The sequence below is a fragment of the Cebidichthys violaceus genome, unplaced genomic scaffold (genome assembly GCF_023349555.1).
Source record: "Cebidichthys violaceus isolate CVI_PGR_0920_01 unplaced genomic scaffold, fCebVio1.0.p SCAF_8, whole genome shotgun sequence".
NCBI classification, from domain to species: domain Eukaryota; kingdom Metazoa; phylum Chordata; class Actinopteri; order Perciformes; family Stichaeidae; genus Cebidichthys; species Cebidichthys violaceus.
In genome coordinates, this window is record NW_027176964.1 from 12659331 (window position 1) to 12676441 (window position 17111).

Below are 17111 nucleotides of genomic sequence, written 5' to 3' on the forward strand. Positions count from 1 at the left end.
TCATGCTGATGTCAACTAAATAGCGAGAAAGGACTGCTGTGCACAAGCACAGCGTAATAAAGTTGATTGGCTGAAAACTGCTTTAGAAATCGCATACCTTTTCTTTTTTCTTTTAATACGTACTGCAGCTGCCCTTACTAATTATGCGCTGTTCCATGTAGTAAGCATACAATTGGGACATACTAATTTGTCATAACATTGCGCAAATTTCAATGAGCGGTCATCAGGCTGTCATCTGTCTGTGCTATCTAGTCGATGAGACTTATCTTACAATGTGCAGAGAGGATTGTGGGTCCGACTAGCCAGGAAAGCATGCTGACTTGCATACTGCGAAAGGCGTACTGCATTTTGACATACTATGTATTGGGACATACTATCATTTTTTGAGGATTACTAGATATTATGGTACTATGGGTATTGGAACTCACCTTTAGTCTTGTTATTCTTTCTTGGAGTGTCCTAAAGACTCATACCTTGTGCAGTAGTCTGTATTTATTTCAGAGTATTTTTTTCTTTTAATTACACTGTTAGACTCTGTGTTTACAGTAATAGAAGGAAATCAAAGGCAGGGGGCTGCTGTGTTGAAAAGAGTCCTGTATTGTAAAGTGGAATTATGCCCAATGTCATGGACATATTGGGCTGATTGTTTAATGCATGTGCTTATTCTGCAATATGGTTGGATCGACACAGGTGCCAATAATGCTGTCTCCTCTGGTGTTGTGTTGACTGTTTCTTTTCTCCTCTGTGCACCACGTCAGTGTGTAAAATAGCAAGAGATGACTTTGTAAGATAAAACCAGGTGACCTTAGAAAATTTGAAAGTGAAAGCACACCTTCCCACGTCCCAGCAAACTCCTACTAGGTGAGGCTGTCTGGGTACCACATGCACCTATAACAAGCATGCCCAGACAAATATACATTCCACTCAGTGGTTATGCGGTCTGCAGTGTCTAGTTTGCATCCCTCTCCACCCCCAAGCCAAACATTGCCTTCCAGCTTTCTAATTCATAGTAACAAGGAGGTCTTGAGGTTACATCTACTTGTGATCTGGTAGAGGACATCTGAGATCAGAGGACCTGGTTTAACTTTGTTCTTACTGCAGCTGTTAAGGCATATTGAAGAAGGGAATCACTCAACTTGAGGACTGGTTTTAAAAGCTCACTGTTATTCAGGCAAAGAGCACCTTGCTGATTGCCATGTGGTGAAAGCAAATTAAAACAGTAATCATTAAGGTGTACATTGAATGGAAAGTTGTTTCCTGGACACTGCATGGTGTTTCATAGGCATTATAAATCACAATTAATGTATCCACATAGAGACAATGCGTCTGTCGTGCATTTGAAAGAACTTTTAGTCCTAAACTCCTGAACTCAAGTAACTGTAAATCTGTAGAGAGGTGTGTCAGTCTACTGTTCATGAAAAGCAGCGAGAAGAATTTTATTCTGAAACATGAAAGTACTCAAATTAAAAGCTGCCTCCAATAGAAAAACATAGCCACTGGGCAACATTTTCAAGACATTTTTGTTTTTATAGCTGCTCTGGGCTGAACCATGCAGAGTATAGATACTTATTATAGAATAATTATACAATGTCATCTCTGAACACATTGGCAGTAAATGCATGAGTTGTAATCATATGCTTCCATCTACCAAGAGGGCAGCTCTGAAGTCAAGTCTTCCTGAAAATTGTAGACTGTTCCAAGAGACAGGAATCTATAAGAAGTTGCTGGAGGCCTGTTGGCTGTCCAAGTCCTGTTTGAAAGGAAATCTGAAGACTTTAGTTTCGGTTGTTCAGATTTAGTCTCTGCCAATACAGGCAGGCTCGTCAAATTTAACCAAACATTCTGGGCCACAATCCCAAGAAGCAACATGAACAAAGTTCTGACGATTTCTGCCAAACAACTTTGAACCAAATGACAAAAAAAGGCCAACCACCTGCCAGAAAACCAATAAGCACAACCAGGCTGTGCTCAAGAAAGGTTTCATTTTGTTTTCTGCTGAGCAAGCACACGGTCAACACATAAGTTCATAGATAAATGCAAATACTGCAGTTCAGAATGTGAACTGTTCAGTTGTGACCCCTTTCTGCTCATATTTCTTTTTTGAGTATTATTGTAAAAAAGTGCCTTCCATTTATTGAGTTATTTCCCCCAAATCATTTGTTCCCAAAGTGAGAATCAAACCTTTTTTTTTTACACTAGCAGTCAATTGTCAATCCATTGGTACTGTGTTTTGTCTTAATCATGTTTTTACCCACACTATTGCCATTTTTAGCCACACAATGATCAGATTTTCGTCAAGACTAGAACATCTAAACATCCCCTGAATTTTTCACCAATTCTGTGAAATATCGCAACTTCTACGATATGGATTGCCACCGACTTTTGCAAAGATAGGATAAGTATCCTTATGACTTTGGTGATACTCATACTTCAACACAAGCGTTCCTGTTGCCTTCAGGATGAATTATAATAATGTTGGTGATCCCTTTACTCTTTCTCCAGCACCACCATCAGGTCAGATCTGTATGTTTGTATTGTTATTTGGTTTAGGACTAAACACCTGCGAAGCTAATGAGACTCGACCTCAGCTGTACTTTGTGGTTAGTGCTAATAAACAAAATGTTATCATGCTAACATAGTGTGATGAACAGAATGAGCATTTTACCTACTAAACTGATTGTCAACGCTAGCATACATTAGCATTTAGCATGTTGCTCTGTGCAGCCTCACAGAGCTGCTAGCATGGATATATACTTTTAGTCTTGCTCAACACTATCAGTCAGTTCTCGAACCATTGAAATTGTATGTTTGTCTTGATCGCATACTTTTATTGCAATCACTACTCAGGTGCAGAGGTTACCAGTGCACATCCTCAGTTAGGTGGGAAAGTTGATGTCAAAGAAACTGAACTCAGAGCTGAGCAAGGTGTCCTCTCTTGTCCAGTGAAGCTGCACAGTGGCCAACAGTAGAAAGCTGTGGTTTAACAAAGTTGGGACCATATGTGAATGTGTTCGAATTTTGAATAATGCTCAACAAATTTCCCTTGTTAAACATGTCCATTGCCTTAATAAATCAGACCACGAGTCTGGCACACCCTGGAGTCAAAAATAACTATTCAAAGCCACACTTACACGCACAATAGCATTTGACCTCATTTTAAAACGAAATGCAGACATATCCTTTAACCTGCATTTATTTAATACTTAATCACTATTTATTGTCAAACTTCAGTATTTAATTAGCAACACCTGCACAATGCTGTTTACTTTGGCATACTAAATATCTGCTAAGCCTATATGGTTCTAATTTCTGCCTTGGGATAAAATAAATAAATGCAGACTATTTTTTTCTAAATGTGGTTTGGGTTTGTGTGACAATGGCTGCCATTGCACTGTTAAATCTGTCTTTCATTGGTACACAAGGAAAACAAAATCAAGGAGTGGTCTCTATAGCTTCCACCTGTGCTTCCATTCTTTGTTCCTGCCATCTCATTAATTATTTTCAGGCCTCAGGAAGCCCTGCTGTCCCAAAGAAAAAAGAAAACAATCTAAAGGCTCCGCAAGGAAACTCCTAGTCTGGAAACACTTATTTTTGTCCATTGGGGCTTTCATATTAGCCATTGGCCCATGTAGATGCTTTTCACAGCTCCACCCCACCAATTAACTTGCATTTAGTATGTAGCATTTAGTTTAGTACCTCTACTGCTGCACTGCTCCATGCCCATTATTATAAGCTTATTTATTGATGGGAAAGTTGGGCCAATTGTTTTTATATGTTGTGATATTTTTATTTTGATCTTTATAAAAGATTGTAAAAGAAACATCCCCAGGAGCACTTCTAGGATAGTATGTATCTAGAATACTGCAGTGTGTCCTGTAATTAGGTTGCGCTGGGATGATGCCCCGCTTGATGCTGTTGCATAGGGGGGCGGGTCCGGAGACAACTGTCCCGACTGGTGATTTGATGAAAGGAGGATTTTCCAGTGTCATTATCTTACAGTCGGTTCAGGTTCAGTGTTACGGCGTTTGTCCAGCCTCCTGACGGTGCGCAACTCTCAGGGAACAGAGTGGGTTTGCACTTTTTTTTCATCAAAGCCCTTTACCATCAGTCTGAGAGCTGGGCTTAAGGTGGAGCGGATCTGAAGGGCCCAGTCTGGCTGTGAGAGACACCCGTAGACTTGCACACATGGCGCTGTAGTATAAGAACACTTTTGTGGATTGTGAAAGGGACCGAATTTTTTCAAAAGTCGCCCGTTTTCTGTACAGCTCCGGGCGCTTTTATCATGGAGATGCATAGGTGGACCACCAGGTGGAAAACGAAAAGGTGGCTATGGGATTCAACGCTAATTGCTGTGGTCACATTAATTTTAATTCTACAAGCTGCCAATGTCAGAGCAGGTAAGAGGCTGCTTCTTACACACCACGTCACGGTCACTGTGCCAACTCCAGGGCATCCCGAACAGCTTGAGTGCGTCCAATAGGTTGGCGGACAGCCCATAGGTGATAGTGGGCTTACGGGTAGCTAGCGATCCGCCATCAACTTTAATTCAGTAGACTGCCAGTTTTTGGCCAGGAAAGTCAGATTTCCTCAGTTTATAAACCATTACAGCTGCACATTAGACCTTTCCACCTTATCCAACAGAACACATCCTACTTTTTTTGTATGCGTTTTATATTCGAAGGGATTTATCTTATGATGAGTGAATTGCGTTGTTGTTTGTTTGTTTCTGTTTTTGAGTGAATCCGAACTGAGCCCATATCACGCTACACCTGCATCAAAGTTTCCACTAACTTTAAAAGAGGTCTACTGTACCACCACAATTGTCTCTAAGTATTGTTGATGGCTTTAAAGTTATACGTAGCGTAAACTTTAACTATGCAGGCTGCTACCTACATGTTTCTATGTGTCGAGATTCTCGTTGGATTGTTTGTAATGTGAGGTTTATTCTTGGCACAAACCGACGGAGATGCTGCTCAGTCTTAGTTCTCTGAGTAACTTAGTAGGCAAAGTCTGCCATCCAGGTGTGGTCAGTGAGGCGAGGATGACGGGGACGCAAATACTCTGGTGGTCGTAAAAAAATGTACCTAAAATTACAAGTGAGCAATTATCGTGCTTATTAGCGATGGATATACTGTAATTCACATTCTGCTGTATCATTATGGACGCTAACGTGATCACAGAAGGAAAACAATATTTTTGTCGTGTTCCACTTCACTACTTGGCAGTACTACTGGGAACCCAAACCCTTTTGCGCATGACGTTTACGCACGACGTTTGGTGTTGTAACTAGTAACCCACATATAGTGAATTAGGTGTTTCCAAAATATTAGTGAAGTAAAAGCTTAATCCTTGAATCAAATTCACAAATGTCATTAAATTGGCACAGAATGTTGTTTATTTTGTCTAATGAGGTGTCAGCTGCCATGCTGAGTTTATTGTTGCACAGTGCAACTTTAAATGAATATTTAAAAGTTGATATAATACACTGGGCACAACACTGTGGAATTCTGGAAGTGAAATTCATATTCTGGCCTGAAGGATCACCATCTTTCCACATTATCTGGGCTCCTACTTTATCCAAAAAGGGGCGTTGATGGAAAAAAGAAAAAAATCTGGAGAATTTTCTTTGCTTTAAAAACACATATGTGGGTCACATCAACTAATTCTTTTATATTCCCTTTGTCTGTAAAGCCTGAGAGACATCCCTACTGTACTGTGGCTTAGTTTAGCCAGGATACATTTGTGTGTGTCAAAGTTGGATGCATGTTACTTTTAATATTTGTGGTTTGGACATCAGATCAGTTATTATAAAACCTTTAAAAAATAATGCCTTCTTGTTTCAGTCATAGTACTGGCAGAATTAGTTATTTAAAAAGTAACTATATTGATTCATAAAAAGAGGCTTATATACAATGGTTAGTGATATGTGTAAATAATCAGTCAGTAGAGAGCGCCCCAAAAATAAAAAGATCATAAAAGGAAACATCACAGTGGCATGGCTTGCCCATTGCCCATCTTCCTTCACTCTGACTGATATTTAAACTAACCATAATTGCATGATGTGCTAGCAAACATTTACAGTCTTTCCAATGTACTTTAATTGCTGCCTATTGCTGCCAACTCTCAGTAGAAGCCAGTGACACAAAAAAGGCCGACAAGACATCCCCAGATGCTGCTGCACGACCGCAGAGACACTAAGTCAGAATGTCACGGATTGAGAAGTTAATCACAAGTCTAACCTTAAACATCAAACTGTATGGCTCTGATGAGTTATGAGATGAAGAGTGCTGGAAAATCTGACTATACAGCTGAACATTTTATTTTTTAATGTGTGAGGGTCTGCTGGTGAAATTGCTTTAATGATTTTAACAGGTTTCTCCTGTCACTACATGCCTCGCTGCAGGGGAAATCACACTTCTTTATCATGTTAGTAGCTTGTTAACATGGCAGATAGTATATCAAAAGTCCCAGACAGCAGTCAGGAAGATGTGTCATTAAAAATCTGAGACTGGCGATTACCCCTCAGACAAGACTGTGGCTAGTCTGAAGCTGCTTTAGTACCTTTAGCATGAGAGAACTGTCTCCTCTCTCTTGTGGTTTTCGTCCTTATCATTAGAATATGGTTTATTCCTTTTTAAGGGTTTGTGCCTTTTCTCAGGATGTGCTAAGTATATTGCATGCTGGCTCCTACAATGCTCAAAAGCATTTAAAAAGCTATGCTTATTCATTTGGGGTCTTCAATGGTTTTGGGATATTGCCTGTTTTTCAGGACTTCTATGAAGCGATGGTTGTGGAAGGAGAGGGGATGAAGAGTCAGGGGTGCGGGATGGTGTGTGTGTGTGTGTGTGTGTGTGGTGGGGGGGCGGGGGCCGGGGTTCCTGGCCGATTCAGCACATCTGGAATATATGAGGCCTTGAGGTATGCAGTAATGCAGAAAGGCATTCTGAAACTCACAAAGAGACCTTTAGTCCAAGCTTTCTTTTTTTTCAAGAACCAGTAGCTCTGTACTTGGTACAATATTCAGAAGAGCCACAGACTATTTTCTTTTTCATGAGGCATTTGGTGTGAGGTTTTAAACTTGGCGTTTGGTACCCATATTTTATTTTATCTCTGTCCAAGTCAGAAGTCATTCTGTTATTCTTCTTAGGACAAAACAAACCCTGCATCTGTGAACTTGCTCTGTGTGCAGTGTCAGTCATTAAGCATATTTTACTCCATCTCTCTCTCTCTCAGTTGATAAAAGTTACTGTGGGACTGAAAACCAAAAGAAAAGGCATTCTGATTTGCTTGATTTCGCAGCAGTGCAGCTGTCTTGACGCTTATACTCTTAAATATTTAAATTCACTTAAAGAGCAGATCTGTGCAACTTTAAATGAGCCAAAACTCGAGACACCATCCCTGAGCATATGCTCGAATCAAGCAAGTTTGATTCAGCACTCAAGCTGTTATTTTTCTGGTCACAGGAGAAGTAGCTACAGGGATGGGGCCTTCTCCGTTTAGTCTCATGTATGTTTTAGTTGGGGGGGGTATAGGGAGTGGTGCCAGTACCATAATGGGTTCAACATGTGGACTTATAGCTCCACCCATCAGACCCCCTCCCGGTCACTAAAAGCGAACAGGAACTGCATAATCAGCACTTCCTGGCTTCACGTGCCACATGACTTACAAAAACGGAAAATGTAAATAAGCGTACATTTTTATAATAAAATTCCTTTAGCTTTTACTATCGATTGATGTTTGAATGTTTAATCAGGAGGCACTATAGCATCAATGGTAAAAGTACAGACTAACACAGTTTAGAGTCTACATTTTGCATGAAAAGAAAGAACGTATGTTTTTCCAATTGATTGAGGTGGGGGGCAGGGGGGCTATAACGCTCTGTTCTCTTACATTATAGTCCTTTAGATAATATTCCCACCACCAGTGTTTTTTTAATCTATGTCTCTTGACCAAACATTCTTTCTGTTTCATCCAGTCTCATGGAGTATTAGAAGGCAGATGAGGAGATTTCCTCCAATGTGAATTTTAAGAAAGTCTTTTGCCTGATCCCTTGAAATTAATTTCCCACAATACTCTCAAGCCAATATCAAACACATGAATCTCACATTTTTCTCTCACAAGGAAGGGAGATTTCACATTAAGCCTGTTATCTGCCATTCCAGGCCTTATCTTCCCAGTGAGATTTGGAGCTGACCATTCAGACATTGTTTATCATTGCTGGGCCTTTTGAAGAGGACACATCCTGCCTCTTGACTCACTGAAAAGAAACATGACTGATGTCATATCTGTGCTGGTATTTGCTGCTGTGTCTTTGGTAACAGTAAAACAAGTTGTATTTAATTATTGTGTAGCACAAAGTTTGGTTTGGAGTGGAAATTTAACTGTTGGTCATTTTTTATCGTTATTGTTCCTCTGTTATCTTTCTAACATTCCCTTTTTAGTTTGGTAAAACAAAACAATTCCGGCTAGTTTGTAGATCAAATTTCCCATCAGGGCCAATACATAATGCAGTATTGTTGTGCTTCCTTAAAGTCCTTGTTTTTAGTTTAGTATGTACAACAGCACAAAGATGTTATTACATGCGGTGAACCTCCACCACTAAACTACAAGGTAGCAAATGTTACAATAGATGTATAAGAAAGTGTTTAATCTGTTTAAAGTGAATGCCAATATATTATCAGAAATTAAAACACCAACTTTAATTCAGAGACCCCTTAGCAACATGTTTATGAAGTCAGAAATCATTGTATTCATGACTGCTTATTTAAATTAGGGCTGTACAACCACTTCCTCCACTCCTGTAACACTAGATGTCGCTGCCTATTGCCTTCTAAGCTAAGGCCAGTGACCTCCCCGACCTGTCACATGACCCGGCCAAAATCACAACACGGCGTCTCACAAGCAAGCGGCCGCATAATGTAGAGCGGCCTGCAGAGAGAGAGAGAGAGAGAGCGAGAGAGAGAGTTCCTGACGTGCGATGATAGACGACTAGATTACCGAGTCATATGTTACGATTACCTCACACCACATCACGACACCACAGCACGAGAGCCGCACAGGCAGTACTATCGCAGAGTTTTTGAAAGCTGAACCTTGAGGAATGGGACATAAATGGGAAAGACCCAGCCAACTATAGCCAAGTAACTGACAACTTTACTTAATGCACTTCATTTCATATGACGTTTATGGCGTCTACATTAAGAGTGGTCAATGACACATTTTCAAATGAAGTTGTGGCAAGTGCATTTTAGTACAAAAGTGTTCAGTGACAGAATGAGAATACAATATGCACTTTATTTTCTTATAATTTTTCATGGCAAGTGCATTTCAGTTGAGTGTGGTCAGTAACTATGTGCAATGCAAATACCTTTTGAAGTAGTTTTAATGCAATTGGTCCGCTGAGTCATCAATATGTGATGTGCATATTAGACTACACAGCAAGTTGTATTTTCAGCTCTATTTTTACATTTTTATAAAAAAAGTATCGCAATATATCATACATGTGTATTGCGATACGTATTGTATTATGAGGTGCTTGCCAATACACAGCCCTAATTTGAAGTAATATGAGTTTATGGTTGGTAGGATTTGTATCAAGATTTCTTTAATTGTTATGTTAAAAAACAACAAAAAACAAAACTTCTTTGTTTTCTCGCATTTTTCTATATCTGTCTCAAAAGTCCAGTTTTGGTTGGCCCATAATCACATCACTTCCACTGTTTTCATGGAGATTGATGCTATATTGCAATACTGTATGCATGCATGTATTTTAGAGTGTATGGATCTCTTAAGTTGACAAGTACAGACAATTAATAACTTACTGTTGGAGCTACAATGTCACAGTCACAAAAAACAAGACAGATTGAAACAATTTGCTAATTCAAACCTTGTATTAACAGCCTCCTCTTTCTGTATACTTGAGTTCACTCAACCTCAGTCAGACATGCGTTAAATCAGGAATGACGTTGTGCTGTACGTCACCACTCCTGTTTATACACTAGCCTTGAAAAATACCGTATTAGGCCTCTTAAATTCCCCATAGTCAAACTGTAACTGATGACATGCCTCGGGGAATGGGAGAGAAAAACATTTACAGAATGGGAGAGAGAGAGACACTGAGAGTAATGAGTTAAACAATTACTGAACAGTGTTTATGACTGCCCTGCACAGTAGCCTGACCCCTGAGCACCAGGTCTATTGATAGAAAACAGTCTAGTAGTGTTAAGAAGCTTGTAAAGCTGCCCCCCTCTGCGCTCCCCGTATTTCAAGGACCCAGTGATCAGCAGCAATGAGTTTTATCATTCCATAGATGCTGTGGCTTTTGGTTGTGGGGTAACAGTGGAGGAGAAGAAGGGGGGAGGGGCGCAATTATGTCTTCTGAACGGTTACCGACATTTTTACTGCTCCTCTGACAAGGTAGCTCAGAAACGGACAACTGCTGGAACAAACATATTTGGCCTACAAGCAGGGGGTGGAACGGGTGTAAAGGTTGATTTATCATCAAAATACCAGCTCTATTATGTTTTACTGTTAACTGTTAAAAAACAGTGTACTGTAGAATTACAGGCAGCTTTTACAAGATGTACACTTATAATGCGTTATAGTAGATTTCTATTAAATTAAATTAGTTTAATTCATATTGTTGCAGTATATGCAGTGAGTGAGCCTTCAGCAGTCAATTAAATGTTTATTTTCTGGGCACATGATCCACTCAACCTGTGTTTCCAGCAGACTGATAAATTATGTGAAATAACATATTTACAAGCTGATTTATGTTCAGGAAAGTCATATTTCCAATCTAAACAACTTCACACGAATGCATCAGTATATCACACTTTTCAAACAATGTACACTTACATACATACAAAAATACAAAGTGCCCCACCCAAATAGGGAACACTGTCTCAGCACTTTGGACAAATGCATTACCCCAAATAGCGTATTGCTATTCAAATGTTATGAAATGTTTGCTGACAAAGTATCATTGGGTAATGTAATCAATTCTTTGTTTTGCCTCCTCAGTTGAACAAGTAGATGTACTGAAGGCTCTAGACTTCCAGAGCTCTCCTGAAGGAGTACAGAAAACAACAGGCTTCTGCAAAGTCCGGAGAGGATCCAAACCCGACATCGCTTACAGAGTGGGAAAACAGGCTCAGATCAGCGCTCCAACCAAACAGCTCTTCCCAGGTAACCTCACTCTTTACCTCCCACCGATTATGTGCATTTACACTGATGCTGAACCAGTCAACTTTAACTGGTTACTCCGGACAGTAGAGAATGCTAGCTGCCCTGTGAGGCTTTGCTTATGCACAGCGGTGCTTTAAGCTAAATGCCAACATTGGTATGCTAACATGCATAATGATGTATAGTATAATTACTTACAAATTTACTATGTTAACCATCTTAGTTTAGCATTTTAGCATGCTATCATTAGTTAATTAGCACTAAACAAAACTAAACATAAAGCACCACTGGTGATGATGGGAATGTCATGAGTTTTACTGGAATTGTAATCCTGTAAAGTGTTAGACAAATTGATATTTTTAGCGGTGTAGATATATCAGTCAAGACCAAAGTCGTGGAACGAACAAATGATACATCCCTAGAGCTAGAAATTTTATGCCAACTCAAACAAATAATTGTTTTGGAAGAAAGTGAAACAGATGCTTTTGTTTACTGTCTTGAACTACTTAATAGCAAAACAGAAACATTTTCGACATATTCCAATTGTATTCCAAATGAAACTCCTCAACACCTGTCTTCTAAAATGCAGTGCAGACTTTGAGCAATACTTTTCTGGAAGATGAGTTGAATGCGTTAATGTTTCAGTTAGGATCCAAGAGCCCAAAGGGGATGAGAGTCACTCAGCACATGGTGTATGAAATGTCATGTAAACATATGATTCAAGTATGAGGAGCAACACCAGATTTTTGTAATTGGATATTTTGGGGAACCAAAACCCACAATGTATTACAGCAACTCAATGAGAGGAATATTTCTTTTGATGTTTTATGGACTCATCTTGTCAATAAAGTATCTGTCCTTTAGTTTGATTGCTGGCAGACTTCAGTAGGCTGTGTTTTGGCTTCAGACTCGGTGTGTGTTGCCTCACTCAAAGTCTGCTGCCCGGCTGTTTGTGAGAAATAAAGACATATTTATTTTATTAGGAAGGAGTCCACTCAGAGAAAAAAAAGCCATTTGACTGTGTAACCATTGGTTTGCTACTTTCTTACACTCATTGCTACTCATAAATTAATCTGAAAATTGAATAATGAACAGTAGGGGACAAGACTTGTGTCATTACTGATGGCTGTAGAAAACCAATGAGCTGGTGACAGATGTAAATTTGCTATTTGTCAATTTTCAATCCTTCCAGTTGCTTTTTTTGCTGCTGAAATATCAAACTTGCTGCATTTAGGCATAAATACCACACAATATAATACAACAATAAAATTCACATTGGAGGCCTGTTTTTTTGTTTTTATTACATGGGAAAGTTTAGAAAGAGCCCCCAATTATTACTTAGTCAAAACTAACTTGGATAGAAGGTGTTTAGAAAGGTATTTGTGAGTGCTGTTGAATAAATCACAATCTGTGCAGTATGTGTTGTTGTTTTTTATAGCTTGGCTTGATGTTGCAGAATAAAAAAAAAATTCAAAATAGTGTGAGGTATTAACTACATTTCTGTGATTTTTGGCGTTAACTAACATCAGACTTTACACTTTCAGTAATGGAAATTTGAAGACTATAATTAAGCTTGAAAGGTGACACGTTGGAGGTGCTATGGAAGCAAAGTGTCAGAATGTCCTCAGTCAGAATAATTTGACTTTTATTTGATCAGGGTTAGTTATTTTCTCATTGAACCCAACCACTATGGTTTTAAAAAATATGGCATTTGTTTGGGTGTTTACTACCCTTGTAAAATTATTGTGGCTACATCAGCACTCTTGAGTACTTTCAGGGGATGCCAAGGTCTCTTTCAGCTTCCTTAATAAACACTGCTCTAGGTCTAGTTGTCTAGACATTGGGGTTTAATTTGAGGAGAGGAAGTCAGAGAGCTAATAAACTTGTCATTACTCAATTGTGTCATTACAATACAATTGCCCTTGTCATAACATCAGTAGAAGACAGATGAGTAAATAACATAAGGTCCATTTCTAGATTTGTATTTATTGTACACTGAAAAAGAGTGGTATTATCTTCCCAACTTATATCATCAAGAAGATGCATTGTACCCTAAACGTCAAACTATTCTTTCAAAAGGTAACATCAGTATTTGTCAACCTGGAAGAAGGAAGTTAGGTGGTAAAACTTCTCTGCAACATTCTCAGAAATTAAGTAAACACTCCAGACCCAACATCCCCACAAGAGCTATGTAAATTAAATTAATTTAAAATGCTGTGGTGAGGTTAAACTGGGAAGTTCCCATGTGTGTGACTATATGTATCTGAAGCAAAGCAATGCTCGTAAAAATGTGACAAAAATGTGCAGTTACCCAGATTTTATAACTAAGTATCCATTGTTCTTTAACATACCAACCTACATGTCTGCTGCTTATTCCACCTTCAGGAGGAGTTTTCCCAGAAGATTTCTCTATCCTGTTTACCATCAAGCCAAAGGCTGGCCTCCAGTCCTTCCTGCTGTCCGTGTACAACCAGCAAGGTATCCAGCAGCTCGGCGTGGAGGTGGGCCGTGCCCCAGTCTTCCTGTATGAGGACCAGCATGGCAAGCCTGCCCCGGAGGAGTACCCCCTGTTCCGCTCCATCAACCTTGCTGACGGCAAGTAAGTGACTGACGGCTTCTCAAGAGGGCTTGAACATGTTGGGTCAGATGTGGGTGGTAGATTTATTTGGTCCCCTGGATTTTTTGCTTGTCTGTGTCCCATTTTCAGTGTTGAATGTAAAACATCAAGTTGTTGTGAAAGCTTGTGTGATTGGCTTAAGAGCAAAGCAGCCCAATTTGATGCTCATCTTGAGCACTTTACAAAATGTATAGGCTATATTTTATGCTAAACAAAACCAATCTGCTTAAAATATTTTCTCAAGCACTCAGAACATTAACTCTCCTAGCCTGCTAAAGAGCTCTGATTTATTGTCATCTTATGTTTGCTCAGTTATTAATGCCATATGGAACAAGTCAGACAGTAATGGCAAATAAATAGCTTGCAGTAATTTGATGACACGCTTTTCTTTTCTAGATTATTTGCAGCCTTTGTCTAGTAGTGATATGCAGTAATTGGCAGGATCTTCATATATTGCATAGCTGCCCAATAACGCTGATACAAACCACTTTTAAAGTTGCCATTAATCATTTGCACAACTGCTAACAAACGATTTAATGCGTGGCAGTTTGTCTGATTATATCAGAAAAAAGCATTGCAGTTTAAATCAACAAAATCATTTACAATTTTGATATAGGACATATATGTAGCTTGCTGTCATGTGAAGTTTATTAATTTTGACCCTTTTTATGCTAACAAAGCTGCCTATGTATGTATTAACAAACCCAGGCAAAAGCATTCATTCGTTAGCAATTCATTAGGTTTGCAAAGACTTTTATGATTCTCTCTGACATACTGTATCACCAAATCAAAATATACTTCCCTGTATACTCAAAGGAACCAGTAAACATTCAAAGGAATAGTCGGACATAAAAAGCAGTTGGAGGCAGAGGAAAACTGCTAACATGACTGTCTAAAAAAAACCCCAAAAAACACAAGGTGTATATTGTGTTAATTTCTGCGCTTTAGAGCCAATGGTATGCAGATTGTGTAACTTCCGGACAAAGCTTGGCTAGCTGTTTCCAGTCTTTATGTTGGACCAAGCTAGGCTAATGTGGCTGTAGTTAATATTTAGCAGACAAATATCAAGAGTGGTATGGATCTTTTCGCCTAACTCTGCAAAAAATGTGCTTCCTAAATGTCACATTTGGGAGCATTTTGGCTGTATTTCTGACCTACTTTCTCCTCTGCTGCACAGATGGCATCGTGTAGCTATCAGCGTGGAAAAGAAAAGTGTCACCATCATCGTGGACTGTAAGAAGAAGGTGACCAGGCCTCTTGGCAGAAGCGACCAGGCCGTCATCAACACAGAAGGCATTACTGTCTTTGGCACCAGAATTCTGGATGAAGAAGTCTTTGAGGTAGGGCGGCCATATTGAATCACAAATTCACCCAGATTAAGCTAGCTGTGTTGTGACGACTATGGTGTGAATGTGTTGAAACGAATGGTTTGAAATTTGGGGAAATGCACTTATTGGCTTTTTTGACAAGAGTTACGTGAAAAGATGGATGCCACGCTCATGTTTGTGTTTTAAGCATATAGCTTTAGATTAGTTTGCGTTAGCATAACGACTGGAAGTAGGGGGAAACAGCTAGGGCCTGCCTGGCTGTGGCCATTAAGAGATTTCCTGTAAAACTTGAACCTGTCATTTTTACATTGCTGTTTGTACATAGATAAAACATAATAGATGCAACATGATAATTAAGATGTGTTTGCAGGAATATTTTTGAACTTTGAGAGAGTCATGCCAGCCCAGTCTTTATGCTAACCCAAGCTAATTGCCTTCGTGCTCCAGTTCCATACCTAATGCACCCATATAGAAAGTGAATAAGTGTGCTTCCCATATTCCCTGAATGCCTCCCTTGGTTGTATCAGTGCACAGGTCTTAAGAATGATTAATGTCAATTGCTACATTATCTTTATTATTATTATCTTGCGTAGTTCTTCCTGTCTTTGAAAGATACAACACAGTTCACCAATAATCTGCTTCAAGATGTCTCCATCATCTCCACAGGAGTGTCTTTCTGAAATATAATGCAGATATTCACCACTACATTGAAGGGATTATGTTTTGAGGGAGTTTGGAAAGCTTTCCAAGATGCCAGCGATTTCTCCATTCTGTTTGGGTATGAATGTAATTGAAAGCATATTGTGAATATTACTCTCAATGAGCCTCATTTACCATTGTGAAAAGGGACTATTGAGTGTCTTATACTTTAAGTATAATACTTTAAGGCCAGACATTTTTATGTGTCTTCCATTTACTTAAAGTAAAGTAAAGTAAATAGTGAATTTTATTGGCCAGAACATCAATATTGGCTTTGTATACTTTGCAAGAGTCATGGCGGGCAATGTCTGTGGAAAGGCTACTTGCACACTGTGTTGTCCAAAGGTTTTTTTTTCTCTTAACACTGGTTTGGATTTGTTTGAATAGTTTACTTAATAAAAAAAAGACTAGTCTAATAGGCTTCAGTTGTTTATATATGACGATGTGTTATTTGAGTTGCATGTATTTTGCCACTATTTGTGTGAGGATTTTATATTATTCCCTCAATGCGCACAATCAGAATTAGTGTATGGTTACTGAGGTGGTGATTGTGAAATGGAGGTCCTAGCTACCAGGTTTTGCACAGGTAGCTGTGGGTTGAGTGGAAAATGTGAGCTGAATGTTAGCTCCGAAGACAATAGCCTCTCTTTGATGTCTGCATGTGGAATGCTTGCTAAGTAGAACAGCTTGCAAAATGTTTGCCTCCAGGTCAAACAAGACTTTCCACAGAGGAGCCGCTTGGAGTCCACCCTTTTCCAGTGATAGGGTTTTGGCAAGCAGGTTCCATTGCTAGATATAGAGGTTCAACGTACAGACAAGTTTATGCCATTATAAGAAGAGTCGATACAATTTACAGCAACATTTTTGTACATTTGACATTTGCTATTGTATTAAAGTACACTGAGCACAACCATAGTAAATTAGAACCCAAGAGAGCCAGAAAGCCACAGGGTTGTAATTAAGGTAATTGAGAGTTGGGTGGAGAGTATGAAAGTAGCCTAGCACTTTCACCAAGCCTTTTCTATTTTTAATGCTGATTTAAGACCAACCATTTGATTTTTGAGTGCTCTTTGTTTGAACATATATTACACTAAATGGTGTTGAATTACAGAGTAATTTGTTTTTTTTCCACCCTTTTTTAAAACCTGGAGAGGAGGAAATGATTATTTTTGTTCCAAGGGTTTAGCTTTTTTCTGCTTGTTCCAAGGTGGTTTTAATTAGTGTATCACACAATAGCAATGTGATGATGGCTCAGCTAGAAATGCAGCCATATCTTAAACTGT

General features: G+C 39.1%; 1 protein-coding gene across 1 annotated transcript in view; it reads left to right on the forward strand.

Annotated features, from left to right (window-relative positions):
- Positions 1-4009: 4009 nt before the first annotated feature.
- The window catches only part of LOC137866066 (collagen alpha-1(XI) chain-like), an 82742-nt gene continuing 69640 nt past the window's right edge, over positions 4010-17111 (forward strand). Inside the window, exons 1-4 of the mRNA XM_068701720.1 lie at positions 4010-4397; positions 11023-11187; positions 13570-13783; positions 14979-15141. Of these exons, the coding sequence (XP_068557821.1) occupies positions 4283-4397; positions 11023-11187; positions 13570-13783; positions 14979-15141 (657 nt within the window). The 5' untranslated portion in view covers positions 4010-4282. The remainder of the gene's footprint in view (positions 4398-11022; positions 11188-13569; positions 13784-14978; positions 15142-17111) is intronic.